The 24,400-nt window shown below is 48.3% G+C and overlaps 1 protein-coding gene across 1 annotated transcript; it reads left to right on the top strand.

The window, feature by feature from the left end:
* Positions 1–990: 990 nt before the first annotated feature.
* Positions 991–3,774, top strand: NKX2-2 (NK2 homeobox 2). Its single transcript, XM_045776797.2, has 2 exons — positions 991–1,389; positions 2,316–3,774. Exons 1-2 carry the CDS (start codon positions 1,131–1,133, stop codon positions 2,876–2,878), a joined length of 822 nt encoding a protein of 273 aa, XP_045632753.2. The 5' UTR covers positions 991–1,130; the 3' UTR covers positions 2,879–3,774.
* The last annotated feature ends 20,626 nt before the right edge of the window (positions 3,775–24,400 follow it).

Genomic DNA, 24,400 nt, shown 5'->3' with positions numbered 1-24,400 from the left:
CTTGTCATTTCTAGTACTCATCCTTAAGCCTCAACCAAAATATTGACCTAGGAGGCTTACAGAAGTTGGGCTCTTGCCATTTGAACCGGATCTTGTTTAGGGAACCACCGGCGATGAGGAGGAGAGATTTCCGCGGCTCAGCCTTCGCCCCCTCCCCCTTTTCCAAAGGCGCCACAAATCGCCAATTTTCCGGGTTGCTGGGGGCGGGCGCACGGGGGTGGGGAGGTAGGAACCGGTGAATGTTAAGGAGGATTTTTTTTTTTTTTTTTTTTTTGCTCCTCTAGGTTTCTGTTTTGTTTTCTCTCCTCCTCCCCCGCTTTTTTAAAGATGCAATTTGTTAAAACAGCCTTTTCAAGTGTGTGGACTCGCGAGCGACGCGGTGGTCCTTTGTATGTAAATACTGGGTAAAAAAGGCTCGCCCCGTCTTTGCAATTAATTGACACGTTACACCTCTCATCTTGCTCTAGAGGGCTGTTGGCTGGGAGCGCGGAGCTCCCCAAAACCCACAATTTCACATCTGCAAATACTGTCTTCATCCACTTGACTTCCAAGACCCGCCCACACGTGTCCAACCTTTGCGTTTTAATGTCTCCCCCCCTTTTTTCCACCCTTCTCTCACTCCCTCTCTCGCTCCCCCTCCCTCTCTCTCTCTTTCCCTCCCTCTCTTTCTCCCCCTCTTCTCCCCCCCTCTCCCCAGGTTCGTGAGTGGAGCCCAGCCTTATATGGACTGATCGCTCGGGCAATGGCCCATTTTTTCCTCGCCACCAGCCTCCACCGCGCGCCGAGCGGCCGCCGGAGCCCGAGCTGACGCCTCCTTGGCACCCCTCCTGGAGTTACAAACTAGGGCCCGGCCCGCAGCGCTCGGCGCGCAGGCCGCCCATTCCCTGCGTCCATTTCCGCGTGGTTTCAGAGAAGACACAGGCGCTGCATTTGGTCTTTTTTCCCCTTCCCCTTCCTTATAGTTTCTTTCTCTTTCTTAAAATAATAATTATCTCAATAATTAAAGCCCACCCCCCTCCTCCCCTCCCCTATCCCTCCCCCCATACCCCCTCCCCGCCCCAACTGGGGAGCGCCACGAATTGACCAAGTGAAGCTACAACTTTGCGGCACAAATTGCGGGGTCCCGAGCCATGTCGCTGACCAACACAAAGACGGGGTTTTCAGTCAAGGACATCTTGGACCTGCCGGACACCAACGATGAGGAGGGCTCGGTGGCCGAAGGGCCAGAGGAGGAGAGCGAGGGGCCGGAGCCCGCCAAGAGGGCCGGGCCGCTAGGGCAGGGTACCCTGGATACGGTGCAGAGCCTGCCCCTGAAGAACCCCTTCTACGACAGCAGCGACAACCCATATACGCGCTGGCTGGCCAGCACCGAGGGCCTCCAGTACTCCCGTAAGTAGCGAAACTTGGCCGCCGCGGCCGTGGCGCCTCTGTTCCTGTGGCCGAAGCCAGGGCTGGACGCTGGGGGAGAAAGGGGAAGGAGCCCTTTAAACTCGATCCCTCGCCCTGCCCCTCTGGAAAGATTTTTAACACTTTTTAATGATGCCCTAACTCTTTCCTCCTCTTCAACCGCCCCCCCCCCAGTACCGGAAAAAGACGTGGTCTCAGATATTTTTTTCAAAGCAAGAAATTAACAAAAAAGGGGGGGATACCTCCCAAGGGCTGCTTACGGATGTCAACCCAGGACTGATGGCTCCGGTTGGAACCCTCCTACCCCCCCACCCCGACAGCCGGGAGGGACTGGCCTGGAGCACTGGAGCGAGCCAGCAAGCCTCGGGGTACGGGTTGAGGGTGGGGGAGGCTCCCGGTAGCTCGGGTATAAATAGCTCACCCTGCCCCCTGCACGATCATAGAGGACGCTTTGTGCGGTGCGGAGGGTGTAGAGAAAGTCCGAAAGCAAAAACGAAAGCCCCCAAAAACCTGCCTTAAATGGCCGAGACGATCAATGCCGGGATTGTGGGGTTTTTCTTTTAAAAATCTGCCCACGTCCCTCCGGAGAGGAGGCTGCTTAAGGGAGCCGGAGCCCTTAACCCGCGATGATCTTCTCTGCGCGCCACTCCCCCCAAATACGCACCCACACTGTGCGAACCCCTAGAAATGCGAGCCCGGAGCCCCCATTCCTGTCGCTTCTCCTCTTTCCCCTGGGGGAAACCAACGGTTTTGTTGCGCACGGAGCAGGGCGGGGGTCAAGGCGAAGGCAGTGGGGCCGGGCTGCGGGACGCGGAGGGCCGAGGGCGCACGGAGGATCCGGGGCGCGCAGGGTCTGGCCCTGCCGGCGCGCGGTCTCCAGGCTCCTGACGCGCTTCTCTCTTCCCCAGTGCACGGGCTGGCGGCCGGCGCAGCGCCCCAGGACTCAAGCTCCAAGTCCCCGGAGCCCTCGGCCGACGAGTCACCGGACAATGACAAGGAGACCCCGGGAGGCGGGGGGGACGCGGGCAAGAAGCGGAAGCGGCGGGTGCTCTTCTCCAAGGCGCAGACCTATGAGCTGGAGCGGCGCTTCCGGCAGCAGCGGTACCTGTCAGCCCCCGAGCGGGAGCACCTGGCCAGCCTCATTCGCCTCACGCCCACGCAGGTCAAGATCTGGTTCCAGAACCACCGCTACAAGATGAAGCGCGCCCGGGCGGAGAAAGGTATGGAGGTGACGCCCCTACCCTCGCCGCGCCGGGTGGCCGTGCCGGTTTTGGTCAGGGACGGCAAACCGTGCCACGCGCTCAAAGCCCAGGACCTGGCAGCCGCCACTTTCCAGGCGGGCATCCCCTTTTCGGCCTACAGCGCGCAGTCTCTGCAGCACATGCAGTACAACGCCCAATACAGCTCGGCCAGCACCCCCCAGTACCCGACAGCACATCCCCTGGTCCAGGCTCAGCAGTGGACTTGGTGAGCGCCGCCCCTCCGAGACTCGCGGCCCTAGGCCCAGGCCCCACCCCGGCGGCGGTGGCAGCGAGGAGGACTCGGTCCTTACGGTGGCTATTATTATTATTATAATTATTATTATGGAGTCGAGTTGACTCTTGGCTCTGTTGGGGAGGCGCCGGGAGGTTGCCTGCGCCTCCCTGGAGTGGCAGATTCCATCCACCCAGCTCTGCCCCATCCCTCTCTCCTTTTGAACCTATGGAGAGGGCTGAACTCTAAGCCGTGTTTACAGAATGTTTGCGCAGCTTCGCTTCTTTGCCTCTCCCCGGGGGGACCAAATCGTCCCAGCGTTAACGTCCTCACTTGAGAACGAGAAAAAGACCAACACACACCCCCCGCCCCGCTTTTGTGAATTTTGTAAAATATGTTTGTGTGAGTAGCGATATTGTCAGCCGTCTTCTTCTAAAGCAAGTGGAGAACACTTTAAAAATACAGAGAATTTTTCTCCTTTTTTTTTTTATAAGCAAATGCTAAATATTTATGGCCATGTAAACGTTCTGACAACTGGTGGCAGATTTCGCTTTTCGTTGTAAATATCGGTGGTGATTGTTGCCAAAATGATCTTCAGTCCGGGCCTGTTCCCCCTCGGGGCCCAACTCCTTTCTTTGTGGTTTGTTTTGGTTTGCTTATGTTTGGTTACCCCTGCTTCCTTTTCCTTTTATATTTTGTTCAGTGCAAACATTTCTCAAATACGAAAAAGGAAAAAAATGTGTAGGCGAGAAGCCCCCTGCCCCCCTCCGGGTCCTGAGCCCTGGAACTTGGAGCTCAGCGGTTCCGTGCTGTTCCCCAAGAGCGCCGGGCGCTGAAAGCTTTCGATTTTTTAAATAAGAATTTTAATAAAAATCCTGTGTTTAAAAAAACCAAGCCCGACCCTCCCGTTTGTCTTACTTTGTTGCGCTGCGCCGGGCCTGAGGCCTGGGGCGAGGACCCCAGCCAGGCCGCTTGCAACGCTCTCACCCGCGCTTCCCTTCGGGGCCGGGGACCAGGGGCGCCCGGGCGCTGGAGAGGCTCCCCGAAGAGGCCTAGCCCGGGTGGGCGGGCAAGGCCCCGCGCCTCGGATTCCCGGCTGGGGCGGGAGCGCTTGGCCTCGGGCCTTGGAGCTGTCGACCCGAAGTCCGAGGTCGCCCTCCCTCTCCCGGGCCTCTTTCCTGGCCTCGCGCGCTGTCTGAATCAGGGGCCGCAGCATTCTGGCTTCGGGAGGAAAAGTGACTTTGGAAAACGCCAAAGAGAAGGGAGCAAGCCCCCCTCGCTGGCCCAAATCTACGAGTGGCTCCTTCAGCCTGAGAAGCTGTTGAAGCCACTACACTCGATGACTTTCACTTTGTTGCATTTGATTTACCTCGCGCGGAGAAGGGGGGTGGGGAGGCAGAGTTTGAGACTGGGAGGCTTTCTCTCTACTCCCCACCCCCTTTTCAAAATCCGCCGACTGGGGACGGCCTGGGAGACCGCCCTGAGACCAGGGCGCGGAGCAGAGGGGGGAGACGGGTTTCGGGGTGCTCGAAGGTTTGGCAATGGTGTGGAACGCGAGGACCGGGGCGCAGGGGAGGGAGGGAAGTTATTGCAGCTTCCTCTAGGCTCTTCGTCCCGGGAGAACCTGCGAGCAGGAGTCAGTGGCAATCCCTACAAACGCAACCTTCCCTCCGCCCTTCCGCCCCGGTCCTTTCTGGTTTTCCAGCCCCCAAACTCCAGGATGGATCTCATGCCTCCGCCCTCCCTAGTATTTGGCGGCGCGCTGCCCTCCAGGCCAGCTCTGTGGCGTGAAACTGAGCGAACTGCTCGCTAGAAAGTAGGGGTTTGGGGCGGGGTGGTGCGCCCCGGCCTGCAGGGCTGTGGTGAGGGGAGCGGGAAGAGAACAAACAGCCCCCGGTTCGCCCGGGGGAGGGCGCCTCGGCCCTTGCCTAATAGAGAACTGATTCTATCCCACCCTCGTCGCACGGAGATCTCCTTGGCGGATGCTGGAGCACACTTGCCCACGCGGGGGAGCGTCTCAGGGGGCCATGCTTGCGGGGAGGGGGCGCTTCTCTCCTCTATCTCGCGGATTTCCGAAAATACCCAGGTCCCTGTAGCTCAGAGCCGAGCGGGCGATGAGATGCCTCAGGATTCAAAGTCGGCCCCATTCGGAAATTCTATCTCTCGTTTTCTCTTGAGCTCCACCTTCATGGCTGGGGAGGGGGGTGGGGGTGGCGAGGAGGCCCAGCAAATGGAGCGGTCCCAGCTGACTTTCTCGCTCCCTCTAGTTGATGATCAGATTTAATTCAATATCTAAAGTAAACATGATTATCCGTGTGACCAAATCTGCGCGTCAATAGCACTCAGCGCTACACGCCCAGGGACGTGATTAGAAGTTATTTCTGCGTTGCGCACCCGCCCCTGGATAATTGAGGGCGCTGGAGTCTTTCTAATATCTTCCTAAATGTCCTTCCCCATCTCCAGGTTCATCCGGGTTCACCCAGGTTTTCCTAAATACTGAGAAGTCTCCCTTTGTTCCCCACACTAGCTTGGAAATGTTTGGGGTTTTAGTTCTTGCTGCTTATAAAGACCAAGAGAATTCTCCTTAAAACATTTATTGTGCAATAGTTGGATGCACAACTTGCCCTGATACCAACCACTCAAGATCCCACTGTTAACTTCCCTGTAACTCCCCAATACACCGGGAAGGGATGTAAGACTTCTGAGCCTCTTGGAATGGGGTTGTCAGGAAGGCCTGAGGCACAGCCCCCAAGACTCCAGTTGATTTTGACTGTTCCAGACCTAGGGCTTCCGGGGGCCAAGAATGATCATAGGAACCGCCCCCCCAGCCTCCAGGGAGGAAGGAGGCAAAGTGGAAGGTCCAAATTCTGGAAGGTTTCCACTGTGTGGGCGCTGAGGGCGCTTTGAGGGTGCACTTTGGGCAGTGGCCAGGCCTTCAGGCCTGCAGTCTGGGTGTGCGCTCTCGCGCCTGGGAGCTGGGGAGGTGGGTCCGGCGCCCGCCTCTCTCTGTCCCCAGGTCCCTATGGAGTCAATAAAAGCGCCCGCAGAGCCCTGTGTGGCCCTAACCCCAGCGCCCTGGGAGCGCACCCGGCGCGGGGTCCGCTTCAGCAGTCTATCTTCGCCCAATCTACAGCCGGCCGCACAAAACGGCACAATGGGAGAGCTGGGAGCCGGGGATGTTAGAGGCGTGCATATTAAAAAGAGACAGAGAAAGGATCGCAGGGGACAGAGAGAGGGGAAGAGAGAGAAGGGGCCCACCCTCCCTCCCCCTCCACCCCGCACCATTCAGCGCGCTTATCGCGGGCAGTGAATCCCGGAGTCAGGCAGAAGTCTCCTTGGGGTTTTGTTGGGCCTGTCACTGGGTCCCTTTGTCATCCGCGGGCTCCATGCTGGATTCCATATGGCCAGCTGGGCCGAGGGAGCGCGAGGAGGGACCCGCACAAAACCCAAATTGTGTCCGGCTTTCAAACCCTGTATTGTTGTCTGTGAAAGGAAGACGCATTAAAAATTCGTGCTATATCTATTGGGGAGGAGGCTGGAGGAGGGGAAAAAAGCCACCCCTGTCTTTGATGGCTTCAGAGGGCGCTTGCCCCGCCTAGGCCCCGTGACACACTGAGAGCTGGACACCTCTCTCTCTCTCTTGCTCGCTCTCTCGCTCGCTCTCCCCCCACCCCCAGTCTGTCTCTGTCCTCTGTCTCTGTCTCTTCTACCAAATATTGGCTCTAACGCTCAGGCTCTGGTATATGAACTGTCCGCCTTAAGGTTTGGGCTCCTTGCGCGGACTTTGTGTGCTCCTGTGCGCTGTAACTAAGCGCTAGGCTTCACCTGTCTGGAGGCCTCCCGTGGAAGCCACCGAACTGCGCTGAGCTCAGGAGGAGACCCGGGTGCCTCGGACCCAGGGATGCTGGGGTCTCGCGGACTTCGAGGCTTCTGAGTAAATGAAAATCCAGTCCCCTTGCTCCCGCCTAGTCACGAAGCCCAGGCGCGCGCGGAGCCAGCCTTCTGCGCACTGCGGAAAAGACTCGGAGACCCCGAGGGGACGCTCAGTCCTGGCCCAGCTCAGTTTCAGCTGCAGCCGGTTCTGAAGCCACTTGTGTCCAGCCGGACCCCTCTGCTTCCAACCCCCTGTCATTCGAATTATGCGCGGGGATCCCAGTAGCATCTCAGTGCGACGGGAAACCGGTTCAGGGACTTCTTTCACCGCCACCCCTTCTCATGTTGGGAGAGGAGCCTGCGCTTTAATTCTCAGCGTCTCCTGCATCATTGTGGTTAGCATAATTCAGTAACAGGGACACAGAGCAGAGCTTCCAAGGAATTCGTCTGATTTTGCCTCACTTAAGCAGTCTGAGTTATTGCAGGGCAGTCGGAGATCATTCGGGTCAGGCACCTCCCCCAACAGCGTGGCCAAAAACTCCCATAAGCACCCCCTAAACAAACAAACAAACAAACAAACATGCGCCAAAGAGTTCATGCTGTGGAAATAAACACAGAACGAACACACTTCACCCTGGGGCAAAGTCATTCAGCCCTTAATGAGCAAAACTAAGATGGTGGAAATTCCAGCTAATCCAAAATTCGGGGGTCTCCCTTTCCCATTTAGTATCCCCGTCATGTTTAGTAGAATATGATAACTTGATAAGAGGAGGAATCCTCTTGTCAACGCTCCCCACCCCAGCCAGGGAAGAACTTATTTTCCCTACCTATTGACTGTTAGGCTTAGTTGAGACCTGGTGTGGATTTCTCGAGCCTTTTCAAGAGCCTGGTCATTGAAAAGCTAATCCAATATTTACTGAGCATAAGGACAGTTCTCAGACGTATTTATTAAGGCCCATCACTAAGTGATTACTTGGACTGAAGACAACCGCTAGGGGAGGGGAGTCCAGGCGCACCAGATCCTGTCTGGGTGGGGTCTCCCCACCCATAACTAGGAAACCAGGAGCGAACTTGGGAGATGCTGAGCTTCCCCTCCCATGCTTAAGTGGCGTGTGGATTAGATATTGTGTTGGCCGATATTTCAGGAAATATGTACTTGTGGCTTCCTGAGAGGCCATGCGCAATGACACTCTAAACTGTGTCGATATATCATCTTTTATCCAGGATCTGCAAATAAACCCCTGATCCCCCCAGCGCATTATAGCCGCCGCTATCTCTCCAAGGAAGCGATCTGAGTTTTATTGCTTTCACCAACGCCCCAACTCACACACACACACACACACACACACACACACACACACACACACACACACACACACACACCCCGTCCCCTCTTCCACGCAGTCTGGTTTTTAAAGGCTCTAATATTTTTTTCCTCTCGGGGCATCGTTATTAATAAAGAGGAGATATAGGCCTCCGCGCCGCCACCCGAGCAAGTGGGGAAATACAAGCCCGGGGGCCACGTGCCTGCGCGCGGAACTCGCGTCCTGCAGACGCCGGCCTCAGACGCGAGAAACTGGCGTGGCCGCGCGCCGCCGCCGCCACTAGGAGGCGCCCGAGCTCTGCGCTTCGTCCACAGCGCTGCACACCCTGCCTGGTCCCGGGAAGTTCCGGGACTTCCCGGTCCCGGGCTGTATTTCCACGGAAGAGCGGCCCTAGCTGGGAGAGGAAGCCGGAGTCGGCGTCTCCGAACCCGGATTAAATCGTGCAAGTCAGACGGCTCTATCACGGATGGGCGGTGCACAGGCGTTTTGGAAAGTGCGCATCGACAGAGGCAATCTGAACTTGAGGACACTGTTGTTCCTCGGTCGTAGTTTTCCCCCATTTTTCTTCTTCCACGTACGTGCCACCTGCCGTCCCCCCCACTTCCATCATATTGGGGCACAAACAGCAGCAAACTGGTCCAGTGGCCCAGGTGCGCGCTGGTCACTGAGAAAGCTCCACCATAGACACCCGGCGCAGTCTCTGCGATCCTGAGCTGTCCCCGTGCACGTATAGGCCACTGTGGGTGGACGCGAAGTACTGTAAGGGTGCGGCTCGGGGAGCAAGAAAATGGTGTCGAAGAGGATTCTGATTTTGGTTGGGGTCGGAAGTAAGGTATACCAGGAAGGAGAGACCCTCACCTCTCGCTCACCGTTGAGTCGGAACTCCTGCTACTCCTGCCCATAATCAATCCCAATCCCTGCGGTTGCATCTGACAGAGAAAAAAGGTGCTTGGAGAAGCCCTACATCACCTTATGCCTTACCACCGCTCCCCCCCCTCCGCCTGGGGCGAGCGGTGCAGTGGCGCCATCTGGCCACCAGGAGGAGACCCCGTGCCGACGGGGGGCTTTGGGTCTGGGCGAGGGAAGGGGCATTCTAGCTGAGACCACCTTGTGCTGAGGCCTCGACTGGGGCACAGGGGCAACCTAGAGTGGAAAAGACGCCAGACTGTAGATGTCTCCTAACTCCACCGCGCCCTAGTGCCTTTCTAAGAGGATGAGTCTGGGGCAGCGGACTAGGGACTGAAAGGGTTAAATTCCTCATTGTGCACCCCCTAAAATAGGACCCGCAATTCCAGCTTGTTTCATTGATTTTCCCATGGATGTCAGAGGTGGAACTACCTCCCATCAAAGGGATTTGTGACTCCAAACGCTGATCCTTTTACTTAAGCCCACCACCTTCAACACCGGCGGGTCGAAGTTAGATTAGGGATTCTGCAGTGCCCAATTTGTCCGCGCGGGGGCGCGATTGGATAAGAAAAGACTATCGCGCCTGTCACTGTCCAGGGTGATAAGTGTAGCTTGGACACCTGCAGGATTCAAGAGAAGTCTCGGTGTATTCTTTACACCAAGGCTGGTGTGTGTGTGTGCGTATGCGTGTGTGTGTGATCGAGTGTGCAGATGTCCTCTTATTTTACAGAAGGAAGGACATGTTGCTCAATCTTATTTCCAGGAGAATTAAACTCTACCCTTGAATTTGACACCTGGAACCTGATGGATGAGGCTAAAGGTATCCAGTCCACCCCAATCTCATTCTTCCTTCTAGCTCTTCCAGCCCCTCATGCTGACACCGAGTGACTGCCACAATCAAGACAGAATGTTTCCAACACCCCAAAACTTTCCTTCCTGACATCAGTTGAAAGCCTTAAATGAAAAAAAGAAAACAAAAAAAACCCATCCCTTTCTTTGCTGCTTGTTTCACCCTTTTGCCATCATTCATAAAATGGTACAAAGAAAGCCACAGTTCTCTGCTCCCAGCCCCCATACCCAAAGATGATAAGTACCACCACCAGTTATTGGGTATCCACTGTGGCCAGGCACCTACAGATGCCTACGATCTTCTTACCTGATTGTCACACCCAATCTGTTTTTAGACAGATGAAGAAACTGAGTCTCAGAGAAGTACCCCACATGTGAACAAGGCAGTGTTCTTACAAAGAAAAAGTCCCAGGGGTGGAGGTGGGGTTTACCAGGGTGTTCTATCCTATTGCAGCAGAAGGGGTGTGGCAGGGGTGGGCAAAGACACCCTCCTGTTCTAGAGCAGACAGCTGTGGCAGGGGTGGGCAAAGACACCCTCCTGTTCTAGAGCAGACAGCTGAGTGGCAGGATTCTCCACTGGAGCAAGGTTCTGCCAGTTCCCTTTAGCAGCAGGGGTTTAGGTAGCAGCCTGGTTGGTCAGGGCAGCGCCCTCTCTTTGACTTCTTCGAGAAAGCTGGCACACCCACTTCCTCCGCTGGGTACCATGTGGCTGTCCTGGCCAGTGAGTATTCCCCCAAGAATTGAGGGGGGACATGATGAAGGGTCCACCTGAGGGGCACTGTCTGAGTCTGTTCTCACACCTGGGCCCATAGCTTGCCATCTCTTTGGTTATGGTGACATGAGCAACTCCTCTGTCCCACCGGAATGATAAAGGGTACAAGAAAAATCGATTTTCAATTGCCAATTGATCTTATATCTTTATTTATTTATTTATTTAATTTTTAAAGATTTTATTTATTTATTCAACAGAGATAGAGACAGCCAGCGAGAGAGGGAACACAAGCAGGGGGAATGGGAGAGGAAGAAGCAGGCTCCCGGTGGAAGAGCCTGACGTGGGGCTCGATCCCAGAATGCAAGGATCAAGCCCTGAGCCGAAGGCAGATGCTTAACCGCTGTGCCACCCAGGCGCCCCTGATCTTATATCTTTAAATGATTATCTTTTACCTGAAATGGGGGAAATGGAAAATAACATTTTCTTTTGGGTATAGTGCTGGGATCCCTGATTTGAGAAATTTGCAGGAATTATTAAAAGGAGTTTTACTTAAGTATTTACTTCCGGACCTCTCCAAGTCTCTTTAACTCTGTAAGCTATAACTTAAGAGTTGCCTCAGCATAGACTGACACAAAGGAAGGAGAGAGATTTGTGAGGTCTAGCCAAAGGAATCTGATTGTTATGTCAATGACAGGAGATCAGACAGACACCTGATGGTCCGAGCACAAAAGTCACCTTTTAGAAATGGCCAGTCCCCCAGTGCATACAGCCAGCTCCTCCAAATGTGAAAAGACCTGGCCCTAAGACCTGCTGCCATGGCTCTGGATAGGAGGAAGTGTCCATCCCAGGGAGCAGCACGGTGCCCAGAGCCCCTGGGCACTCTCTGTGCTCACATGTGCCAACAGCTGCCTACTGCCAACACTTGTGTGTCACTACCTGAAGCAGGAACAAGGGGTGCTATACCCCTGGGATAGTTGGCAAATGCTGGGAAGTCCATGGTCCTCAACCAATTTCAGGTGGTGGTTGATGGATAAATAGCACAGCTTCCTTGCCCCAGGTGAAAGAGTGGGGTCTCACGTCCTATGCCATCACCCAGAGGTCTGCAGTGGGGCACAGCCCAGCTGCCCTCAGTGGCAATCTGCTCATTCACACATCCTGTACTGACTTCTTTCCCTTCCCTGTCTCACCTCCCCTCTTCCTTATTGGTCCTTCCTGGGATCCTTTCTCTTATTAACTACTATGAATCCTTGTCTCAGGCTTTGCTCCTGGGGGAGTACAAACTGAGATACAGATCCTTGAGATCTCACTTCTGTCTTCATCCTAGCCCTGGTGTTGGTATCTCAAAGATCACCCATGACCTAATGGCCCATCCCAGTGACTTCTCACCCCATGTGTTCCTTGGGAATATCCACCGTTGATGCATCTTTCTATCCTAATTAGTTTGGGGTGGCAAGGGATCAGTGAACCAGGTAACTGTATAATGAGGGACACAGGAACAAATGTCCCTTTGGCTCCTCATGGTCAAACCTGGGGCATTCAGCTGCCCTCATGCACACTAACAGCTATGCCTCTTGTTCCCTCAGAATTCATCTTCAAGAACAGTGACTTGGTCTTTTCCCATCAGAAAGGAACGCCAGCTCCTCTGAGCACAGCTCACATCCCTGCCGCCCCGCAGGGAGAATCTGAATGGGTCAGGGAGGTGCCCCTCAGTGCGCAGAATCCCCATTGTTCAGATTCCAGGTCCAGAACTACTGGTGGGCAGTCGGCTTCCTTTTATAAAGTCCAGCTGACGTGGTGAATTTTGGCTTGGGAACACGGGACACAGGGACACACAGCACAGGCATGGGGTATGACATCCACGTGCGGAAAGAGCCACTCTTATTACTCAGAAGAGGCTGCAGAGGTGGGGTGTTAGGGACTGAATTGCGTCCCCCCAGATTCATGCGTTGTCATCCCAAGCCTCAGTACCTTAGGGTTTGACTGTGTTTGGAGACAGGGGGCCCTAATCCAACCTGACAGGTAGAGGAAATTAGGACAGAGACACACACAGAGGGAAGCCAGTGTGAAGACAGAGAGAAGGCAGCCATCAGAGAGCCAAGGAGAGAGGTCTCAGAAGAAAACAGTCCTACCCACACCTTGCTCTCACAGTTTTAGCCTCTGGAATTGTAAGGAAATGCGCTTCTGTTGTGTTAGCCCCACCGTCTGTGGCACTTTGTTACCGCAGCAAAAGCAGACTGCAGAGTCTTATTGCCTGGACATTTTCTACTGCAAATGTCCTTCTGCCTTAGACTTTGTGTCCTGAATCCCACTTCGTCCCCTCTTCGAGGCTGGAGTAGCCACCTCGCAGGGCTCCAACCTAATGGAACCCTGCTGTCCCTTTCCACGGGCGAGAGAGGGTGTTTCTCTGGCCTCCAGCCTCTGCAACATCTAGCAGGTCTTCCCTTGAGCCATTTGGTGACTCATGGCCACGTGGCCCAGCGTCCACCCAACTCTACGTGTATCCTGTAGACCCACTACTGTAATTCCCAATTTTCCCAATGTTGCGAGACCACAGCGTGTGCACTAAAAGCCAGAGAGTTTCAGTTAAAGTATTAATGACACAGAAGGAAGAGGCTTAGGGCAGTGAGTGGATCCCTAACTAGGTGGACTCCAGAGCCAGAAGTATGCTCCATGGATTCACTCATGTTTCTGAGGCAGACCTCAGAGAGAATATGTCTTGCCTAGGGAAGAAGCTCAAACTCCAGCTGGAAACCCCCAGGGGAGCTGCTGGGAGGATTTGGAGAAATGACAGGTTCCCTATGTCATCTTGGTCCCCCTGAGCAGATTTCTACATAGGTGAGTTGCATTCATTCTTGTCTCCCCAGGGCCCAGATCAGGGTTGCTCAAGCTCTGGGTTTCAAATGAATCACTTGGGCTTTTGATAAAATGTGGATGCTGAATTGGCAGGCCTAAAACTCTGCATTTCTAACAAGCCCCCAAGGACCATTCTTGGGGTAGCGAGGGCCTAGATGACAATCCAAATGTCTTTGTAAAGATGACCCTATTAAATTATCAGTAGGTTCCTTAAAAAGTTAAAAATAGAGCTGCCCTATGAACCAGCAAATGCACTACTACATTTTTACCCAAAGGATACAAACATAGTGATTCGAAGGGGCACCTGCACCCCAATGTTTATAGCAGCAACGTCCACAATAGCCAAACTATGGGAAGATCCAAGATGTCCATCAATAAATGAATGAATGAAGAAGATGTAGGATATATAGAGAATGGAATACTACTCAGCCATCAAAAAAGTGAATTCTTATCATTTGCAACGATGTGAATGGAAATAGAGGGTATTATGCTAAGCAAAATAAGTCAATCAGAGAAAGACAAATATATTATTTCACTCATATGTGGAATTTAAGAAACAAAACAGGATCATAGGGGAAGGGAGAGAAAAATAAAATAAGTTGAAATCAGAGAGGGAGACAAATCATAAGAGACTCTTAACTGTAGGAAACAAACTGAGGGTTGCTAGAGGGGAAGCGGTGGGTGGATGGGGTAACTGGGTGATGGGCATTAAGGAGGGCACTTGTTGGGATGAGCACTGTGTGTTATATGCAACTGATGAATCACTGAACTCTACATCGGAAACTAGTAATACATTATATATTAATTAGTTACATTTAAATAAAATAAAAATAAATAAATAAAAAATCAGTAGGAAGCTTGCTTCTGGAATGGTTACTGCCCAGAAAACAAGGACAGAGAAACTTTTAAAAATGGCCTTTGAATCATTTGAGAAATAAATAAGAGCCATATGAGTAAAGAGTAATCCAAAATATATGTTGACTATTAGAGGAGAAAACAATCTTCACATCATTTTGTAACAGTTCCCTCCCCGAATTTTCCAGATGGAGAAACTGAAACCCCAAGAGGGAAACAGTAATGCCCAGTCACACAGCCAGGTCCCCCTGCTCCCATGCCCACACACTTCCCACAGTGACACCTGCTAGAGAAATGGCTGACCCAGAAGTAATCTACCTTTAACACTGAGACCATGGGACTATGACACATTTTATACAAAGCACAAACCGTGAGAAGCCTGTACCAGAAATCAGAAGATGTTTTATGTCCATGTGCAACCTTGGACAAATACCTACTCTCCCTGAGCCTGTTTCCCCACTGGTTACAAAGACATAAAAAGGATATATCTGCCCTTTCTAATTCAAAAAGCATCATAAGGAGGTAGTGGATGAGTTGTTGAATCATTTGAAAAGAGTGGGAATCCCATCACACACTTCTCATGGCAAAGGATTTCGGTGAGGTGAGGGAGGTGGGGTCAGACACTCAGACAATGAATGGGGATGGAGTGGGTAGGGGACAGGCTGGAGGGACAGGCATGGGCTAGGCTCTGGAACGAAGGGTGAACAAGGTAAAGAACTCCAGGTGCACCATGCAGTGAATATTTCTGCAGTGATAGAAATGTCAGTGTCTGTGCTCTCCAATATGGCGGCCGCTAGCCACATGTGGCTATCAAGCACTGGAAGTGTAGCTAACTGCAGAACTGATTTTTACATTTTATTTGACTTTTACTCACTTAAATTTAAGTAACATGTGTGGCCAGTAGCTCTTCTATTGGACGGGAAAGATCTCAACCATACCCAACGTTGGTTTGGAGCTCTAAAAGGAAAAATATGTGTTACCCCTTCTTACCTCACTATAAAATGCTAATTAACATCATTGCAGTTAACCAGCATTCAACAGCTCCTCAGTTGCTCTTATGAAACCTTCAGTTCACTTGGAAATGAAGAACCACAGTGGCAAGGGTTGGGAAACCGGGTGAGAGTCAGGATGTATATTTATCCTTTCAAACACCTTTTCTGCACTCAGTCATAAATGTTTCAGTTTGAACAAAATTCCATAAAATATAGAGAGATTTTAAAGAAATATGAGGAGTTTTACTTGATTCCTGACTCTGTGTGTGTGTGTGTGTGTGTGTGTGTGTGTGTGTGTGTGTGTGTATACACCTGCTTGGGATGCAATGGACTGGAGTGGGGGATACTCAGAAATGCCCATTACCACTTAGGTGGAGGGAGGAATGGAGCCACTTCCCACAGGTTCTTAACCTTTCAGTTACTATTGACCCCTTTGGCAGGCTGCAGAATCCTGTAGAACCCTTTTCAGAAGAATACATTTAGGTTAAAAAGGGAATTAGGTTGAAATGTAATTCTGCTGTAGATTAAGAGCTCCTGAATTTCTGCAGAGTGACAGTCCCTTTGCTTTGCCCCCCTGTCCCTTCTCCCATTGGCTGCCTGCTTGGCCAATTCAGAGTGAATCTGGACAAGAAAAAGGACTTGCTTTCTTCCTTGGAAGGTGTGACATTGGAAGGCAGAAGGACTGCCTTTTGTGTCAGGAAAGAGTGTCTGAAATCACCACAGACCCCGTCATGGTGAGGCAGTAGAGGGACAATATTACCCCAAGGCAGAATTTTAGTCTTAACAGGCACATGGCCAGTGAATGGCTAAGAGATGGTCTGCTGTGTTTGCTCCCCTGTTAACCCTTCCCAACTCCCACCTCACTTCTTTCTATGGACAGAATGCCATTTCATAAAATTAGACATGATATCAGCAACGAAAGAAAATAACAAGGCAAATGAAAATACCACTCTTCATGCAAATACCCTTTTAAAGTTTACCACCCTGATCCCATGCAATTAAGACAAAGCAATTAGGAATGCTGTTGTCAAGCACCACCCCCTCACCCCCGGCACCACCAGTCGGGATAAAAGGAGCTACAGGGTCTTGGGCAATGCACTGGACAGGTCACCGATGCAGGGGGCACAGGAACAACGACTGCAGCTGGGGTAATTAATCAAATGGGGAAACCAGATAAAAATTCACCTTGCAGCAGGATCTCAGAGCCTTCAAATGTAAAGGGTTCAAAATAAACAAGGCAATCCATTCTTATCTGGATCCTTACTTTTAAAGACTGTAAAGCTGGAAGATCATTGAGTTCAACTGTGTGGTTGGAAAGTAAGAGAAGGCAATGCTAACATTACTTTCATAAAGATCCCAGGATAGCAAACTGGTAATGTTATGTCCGACAGGAATTTTTCTGTTCTGTATCAGTGTTTTTTTCTTTCTTTTTGTCCCCCCCCCATTTATAGGATGCGCATGTATGTCATAATATAACCTTCATGGATTCTGATAAAGCTCGTCTTAAAAGCAAATTGATTTCTTTAAACATTCTAACACATCAGTGTAAAAGGTTCTTCAGACTTTGCAAGGCATGAAACTTATTCAAATAGAATTTATAGGAATATTGTAATGTATGTTTAGTAATGGTTGCAATGAAGCTGTTCTTGGCTGTGCCAGGCACCAAAAGTATACTTTTACATTAAATATCAATATGTTAGGGCTTTCTGCTGAAAATTTCAGTGAAGTCTGTTTCTGAAAGGTGTGATGGGTCGAGTCCTCTTAGTAAAAGTGACACAATATGCCCACACCACTTTGTGCACAATTCAAGCTTTTAATAAGCCTCAAACTATGTACCGTTTCTGCATAAAAAAACAATTTAGTTGCAGTGTGAATAGCCACCAGAACCAAAAATACACATGATCATATGGTCTCTCTGAGGCATGGGGGGAGAGTGTTTTAGGTTTTCATTGTGTACCTTCTACACTGCTTGACTGTGTATTTCTACACACATACTAAAGCTTCACAATAGTAACTCAACAATGGTAGTGAAATGGTTGCATTTTCAAATACACAGTTGAGCAGAAAAAAAGAAGGCAATAGTTTGAGACATAAAATTCCTCACTATTCCAAATGATTTTTATGTGAATGAAAATTCCTCCCTTTTATATGACTTCAGAAAATTAAGGATAATTCTAACTAAAACCTACCCATCTTTTTAAAAATTGGAATATTGGTTCTTTTTAAAATTTTTTTTAAAGATTTTATTTATTTGTCAGAGAGAGAGACAGACAGAGAGACAAAGTACAAGCTGGGGGGCAGCAGGCAGAGGGAGAAGCAGGATCCCTGCTGAGCAAGGAGCCCAATGTGGGACTAAATCCCAAGACCCTGGAATCATGACCTGAGTCGAAGGCAGATGCTTAAGTGACTGAGCCACCCAGGTGTCCCAGATTATTGGTTCTTAATGATTTCAAACTCATCATATAATTTAATACACCCTCCAAACATTATACCTAATGCTACTTAGATAAACTATAAGGAAATCACCCTTTTCTTTTAATAGGTACCCTCCTCCCCCAAAGCCCCTGCCCCCAAGACCAGGAAGCGGTCTCCAGTTTACTAAAAGCAAAGCAGTGCCCCCTCGTCCCTGTCCACTTGCTGTCCCATGGCCTTCTCTGGTTCCTCAGCCACACAGGCCCGATGTCATATATCATATTTCACTTCTTTCTTCCTTCCCAAGGAGCCCCACATTCATAGCACCAAACCCACTTTCCCAGCCCACTCCTGATCCAAGTCCAGGACTTTACCACCACGGATCACAGTCTGCTTTCTTGAAAAAAACTTTTTGTTGAAAAGGACACTTTTAAATTATATTTTCTTTGGCTTCGTGTTCTGAAATTATCTTAGACTTCTCAGCAAATTGCAGAAATAGCTCAGAGTTTCCATCTGCTCCTCCCCACCAAGGTTAACCTGTTACATAACCATAGAATGACTAGCAAATCCAAAAAATTAACATTGGAACAATAGTCCTAAGTTCAAATATCATTTGGATTTCTCTGGTTTTCTCACTTATGTCTTTTTTGGGTCCAGGACCCACTCCAGGATCCCACTGTCCATTTAGGTGGGCTATTCTTCAATCTTTCCTTGTCTTTCATGACCTTGACATTTTTAAAAAGCACTGGTCAGTTACCTTGTAAATGTCTCCATTTGGGTTTGTCTGATGTTTTCTCATGAGATTGTAATTGTGCATTTGGGGGAAGAATATCACAAAAGTAATGTTGGGCTCCTCTCAGCGCATGACACCAGGGGTACATAATGTTGTGTCTTATCACTGTCGACGTTAAGCCTCATTATTTGGATAAGCTGGTGTCCACCTGGTTTCTCCACTGAGGTTACTATTTCCCCCTTTGTCACTAACAAATATCTTAGAACACGCAGATATCCAGTTTCTCTTTAAGCTTTTGCCCTCTGATTTTGGCATCCAGCAAGGGACCTTACCTATCATGATTATTACTGTGGAGTGGCTTAGTGGCGATTTTGTTCTCCCCTCTTTTACAGGGACACTTTTGAATAGATGTGCAAGCTTTACAAAACAAAGTTCATGTATTTGAGAAATTCTTCCCAATATTAACTTCCAAATATATTAAAAGCTCTCCTCAGGGTCTGCTCTGGGTATCTGTTCCCCTCCTCTTACTATGATTTCTCACAGTGGAAGTTTGGTCTTATTGAATCAAACAAAGGTAACCTCAAAAACAAAATGCTACAAAAGTGACATTACGAACAGAGAGGCCAATTCTGTGCAAGAATCTACCCCCAGCCTGAGCACCACAGCCCTAGCTCTTACTGTGTTTCATGGGCTTCTTTTCATCATCCATATTAACTCAGATTTCTTTACACAGTCTCTCATGCATACAGGGTCACCAGTAGCTTTTGGTTTGCCTTTGCTGGGGTAGGGCAGTGCAGTGACATTCTTTGTTTGTGTGACCAATTTCTAATCCAAGTGTTCTGGTCACATATTGCTGTGTAATAAATCAGCCCAAAATGTAGTGGCATAAAACACCGTTTGATTCTGCTTGCAGAGCGTTCTGTTCAGAAATTCAGACAGGGCTCAGTAAGGACCACCCATCTTTGCTCCTCGATGTCTGGAGCCTCAGATGGTCCAAACTGGGATTGGAGCCATTGGTGCTGGAAGACCCCTTCAGAGAGGGCTTTCATTGTTGATGTTGAGAAATCTGCTGTAACACTACTTACCTGTACTTTGTGAGTGGTCTCACTTCTCTCTCTGGCTGCTTCTTAGATGTCTTGGTTGTTGGGATTTTGCAGGTGAACTACTATGTAGTTAAGTGTGTTTTCTCTTTTATCTACAAGAATTGCGTTTTCTGTACCTGTGGGTTAGTATCTCTTGTCAGTTTTAGAAAGTTCTCAGACTATCTCTTCAAATATTACATCTAATATCTCTTGTCTCTTCTGGAATTCTGATTGGATGTCTGTTATATCTACCCATTTTACTACTTCATATCATATCTCTTGTTCATATTTTCTGTTTGTTTCTCTGTGCTGCATTTTGGGAAATTTCTTCAGCTCTATCTTACAGCTTACTAATTTTTAAGTAAGTGTGAACTTCAGTTTTTAGCTTATCCAATAAGTCTGTTTTTTTTCCCAAAGACTACATTTTAATTTCTAAAATTTTTAATTGGCTATTTTCAAATCCATCCTGTAATTTTTTTGTTCTTATTATTTCTTCATTTTTGTGTTCTTTTTACATAGTCTTTCTATATTCTGCATGTGAAATTTCAGTATCTGACATTCTGAGGCTTAAGTCTGCTACTTATTGTTTCTGCTGACTCACTCATGGAGAATTTTTTCTCTGTGTTTGGTAATCTTCGACTTTAAGCTCGATTTTAAGCTATTTGATCCTTTAATGTGTAAAAGAATCAAGAGCCTATATTGAATCTTCTTTTCTCTAGTTCACACTAGAGAATCCATATTGGAGTAATTGATCCTGCAGAGATCCAGGGGTACTAAAGACCTGGGATCACTTTCTCCCCCTTCAAAGGTCCCCAGCTTAATCCTGGGATCTCAAGGTTTCTTCCCATATCCTGTTAACACACACATACATACCCTTTGACCTTGGAAATGGTGATAATGGCTTCTGTGTATATGTGTTCGTGGCTTATTCTCCACTCTGGTTTCAGCTCGCTGTTGTTTTGCTTCCCACCTCCATCGAAGTTTCCCTTGCATGTTACAAGTCCAGCAAAGATCTCATTGTTCACAGGACAAGGGCCCTTCAGGGAGTTTGGTCCACCATATTGCCCAGAGTGGAGATGATTCACATGTTTCTGTATCCCTGGTTCACAATTGGATAACACTATAGAACACCATATAGGGAGTGTCTGTGTTCACATATACCATTGTTCAGCAAATATTCACTTTGTCCTCCTACCCAACAGAAGTTTCTTCCCTTTTCTGATGTTCACAATTGGATAACACTATAGAACACCATATAGGGAGTGTCTGTGTTCACATATACCATTGTTCAGCAAATATTCACTTTGTCCTCCTACCCAACAGAAGTTTCTTCCCTTTTCTTGGCTATATGACTTTTATATTGGCTTTAGCCAATGGGACATAGGCAGAAATGACAGTGTCCCAATTCCAAGCAGATGTTTTTAAAAATATTGGAATTTTCTGCCACTACTTTTGAACTCCTGCCTGTTGCCATAAGAGGTGTCCAAGGTGGCCATAGCTCCTTCATTCTGGGTCCTAGAATGAGAGCTACACAAAGTAGTGTTAAACCCCATAACCTGGGTAAGAGCCGCTGCAGCTGAACCGTAGATCTACAGCAAGGAAAATACATATTTGTTGTTGTGAACCTCTGAAATCTGGGGATAATTTATTAAGTTACATTATCACAGAGAAGATAAATAATACAACATGTATGTGTGTTTGAAATAGCATTGTCCTTTGTATGTATGTAGGGTGAGGTGAGGTGGGGTCATAAACAACTGTATATATATATATATATATATATATATATATATATATATAGAGAGAGAGAGAGAGAGAGAGAGAGAGAGAGAGAGAGACAACTTTTAGAATCCAAAGTGGAAGGTGACATTTGTTCATGGTGAGGGCCCTTCCTCTGTTCCAGGTAGGACCATTTTTGTAAGGCCCTTTAAATCAAACTGATATGAGGTAGGAAGATACTTAGTTCACTGCTACTAAGTGAAGCCTCTCAGATTGAGATATTAAATATCCTGCTTATTGCTGGAAAGTGTTGTCTTTACTAGAACACAGACCATCTCTACGGACGCCGTCAAGACTGACACTGGATCTTTTGTTTCCTGGGACTTGAAAACATGGACACAGAGAGGGAAGACAAAGTGGAGGAGATTCTGGTTTCAGGGGACAAGAGTGGAGATCGTCATAGCTAGGCTCAGAGGGAATCCAGGGTGAAGGATCATGGCCCAGTGGACCATAGGAATAGTACTAGCTTATAGTCCTTTCCAAGTCTTCCTTTCCTGTATTATAGTTTCCTACATTTCCTTCACAAAAGCTTGCAAGCATTCTAAGTTAGTTGTGTCAGCCTTTTTCTCTGTTGCTTGGGTCCACGCTTTAGGACAAAACATCCTTGGCAAAACTGCTACATGATGAAGATACAACAAAAAGATAGAGGGGATAAATATAATTGCAAACTTCACCTGTATAGTTGCATATACTTGTGGTTCATGAATTCTCGTTGTTGTATTCATTATGTGAATATAGCACAACTTACTTATCTACTGTATAGATGAATATTTGGGTAGATTCCAGTTGGGGCTATTATGAATATTGTTTTTATGGACAGTCTAGTCTATGTATTTTGTTGAACAGATGTATACATTTCAGTTGCGTATGTACATAGGAGTGGAATTGCTAGATTTGCTTTTTGGTTTTTTTTTTTTTTTGGACAAACATCTTTATTTAAGAAATCAAATAAATAGAGGGGGTAAAAATTATGGTAGCAACTTCACACAAGGGTATGAGACCAAACTTAGAACTACTTGCTCAAGTTATTCAGGATGGAACAAAATTAAGTGCTTACAATTAGCACAGAAAATATCTGGTTATAGTACTTGTTTTTAAATGGACATTTACTAGTTTACAGTAAGATCCCACTTGTTATAGGAGACCAGACCCACCCCCTTGGTGTATAGCCTAAAAAAGCTAAGAATGCAAATGTTAATATAATACAAACTTTTATTTGTTTACAATTCTAGAATTACAACTTTTTACTAGTATAAGTATCAACATGTTCACTTAATCTTTAGCTTACTGTTGGAGGGAAAGGCAATATAAACATAACCTGTCACTTTGGTCCTAGCCTTCCATTTTACAAACAAGAATCCAGGATTCTTGATTTATAACAGAATCACTTTGACAGAGGCAAGCCTGTGGCATTTGATACTGCAAAAGCTCCCTCTGCCTACCACTTCCCCTGCTTGTGCTCTCTCTCTCTGACAAATAAATAAATAAATAAATAAATAAATAAATAAATAAACTTTAAAAAAAAAGTAGTAATAAAATTTTTAAATTACCCATAGTTCTCTACTTACTAGAACTATATTTTTTTTTAAAGATTTTATTTATTTATTCATTCGACAGAGATAGAGACAGCCAGCGAGAGAGGGAACACAAGCAGGGGGAGTGGGAGAGGAAGAAGCAGGCTCATAGCGGAGGAGCCTGATGTGGGGCTCGATCCCAGAACGCCAGGATCACGCCCTGAGCCGAAGGCAGACGCTTAACCGCTGTGCCACCCAGGCGCCCCTACCAGGACTATCTTAATATTGTGTATTTCCTTCTACTTTGTCTCTATGAAATACGTGCAATTTAAAGTCTACTCTTTTCTATCACCTAACATACGGAAAAGATTACCCCAATTTTCACACCAATCTTTTCTAATAGCTGCACCAAGTTTAGTTCATCCTGGTTAAGTTGCTTCTGATTTTTAGGCCAAGGTAAACCAGAGCCATACTACTTAACACAAGACTTGCTGGGGAGAAGAAGGCAGACTGAGTCTGAGGTCCCTGATGTGTCTCTGCGGGAGTTGCCTCCTCAGCTTTAGCTCCACACAGAGGGGGTGCATCAGCTGAGCCACCTGTCCTGCAAAACAGCCCTCAGGTTCTTGCCAGGCAAGTCCATTGGAAATTTTAATGTAACAATTTTTAAAATTTGTATTCTGAGAACTGTTTTGTGTATGATAAGCTCCCTAGTCCACTAAAGACTGTCTAATAGTTCACATGAATAATACTTACCAAATCATAAAATCAACAACTCAGGTAACAACGGATATTGGTGAGGATGTGGAGAAAAGGGAACCCTCTTACACTGTTGGTGGGGATGAAAACTGGTGCAGCCACTCTGGAAAACAGTGTGGAGGTTCCTCAAAAAGCTAAAAATAGAGCTACCCTATGACCCAGCAATTGTACCACTAGGTATTCATCCAAAGGATACAAACATAGTGATTCATAGGGACATATGTACCCCCAATGTTTATAGCAGCAATGTCCACAATAGTCAAAATATTGGACTATCTGGAAAGAGCCCAAATGTCCATTGACAGATGAATGGATAAAGAAGATGTGGTATATATATACAATGGAATATTACTCAGCCATTAAAAAGAATGAAATCTTGCCATTTGCAACGATGTGTGTGTAACTAGAGGGTATTATGCTAAGTGAAATAAGTCAGAGAAAGACAAATATCATGACTTCACTCATACGTGGATTTAAGAAACAAAACAGAGGAACATAGGGGAAGGGAAGAAAAAATAAAATAATATTAAAACAGAGGGGGAGGGGTGCCTGGGTGGCTCAGTCATTAAGCGTCTGCCTTCGGCTCAGGTCATAATCCCAAGGTCCTGGGATCGAGCCCCGCATGGGGCTCCCTGTTCAGCGGGAAGCCTACATCTCCCTCTCCCTCTGCCCCTGCTTGTGTTCCCTCTCTCGTTGTCTCTCTCTCTGTCAAATAAATAAATAAAGTCTTAAAAAAAACAGAGAGGGAGACAAACCATAAGAGACTCTTAACTATAGAAAATAAGCTGAGGGTTGCTGGAGGGGACGTAGCTGAGGGGGATGGTAACTGGGTGATGGGCATTAAGGAGGGCACTTGTTGGGATGAGCACTGGGTGTTAT

Source organism: Ursus americanus, chromosome 22 (genome assembly GCF_024610735.1).
Source record: "Ursus americanus isolate L20-20 chromosome 22, mUrsAme1.1.p, whole genome shotgun sequence".
In the NCBI taxonomy this organism is placed as follows: Eukaryota; Metazoa; Chordata; class Mammalia; order Carnivora; family Ursidae; genus Ursus; species Ursus americanus.
The sequence above is the reverse complement of the archived record's forward strand: the minus strand, read 5'-3'. Positions and strand labels throughout refer to the sequence as shown.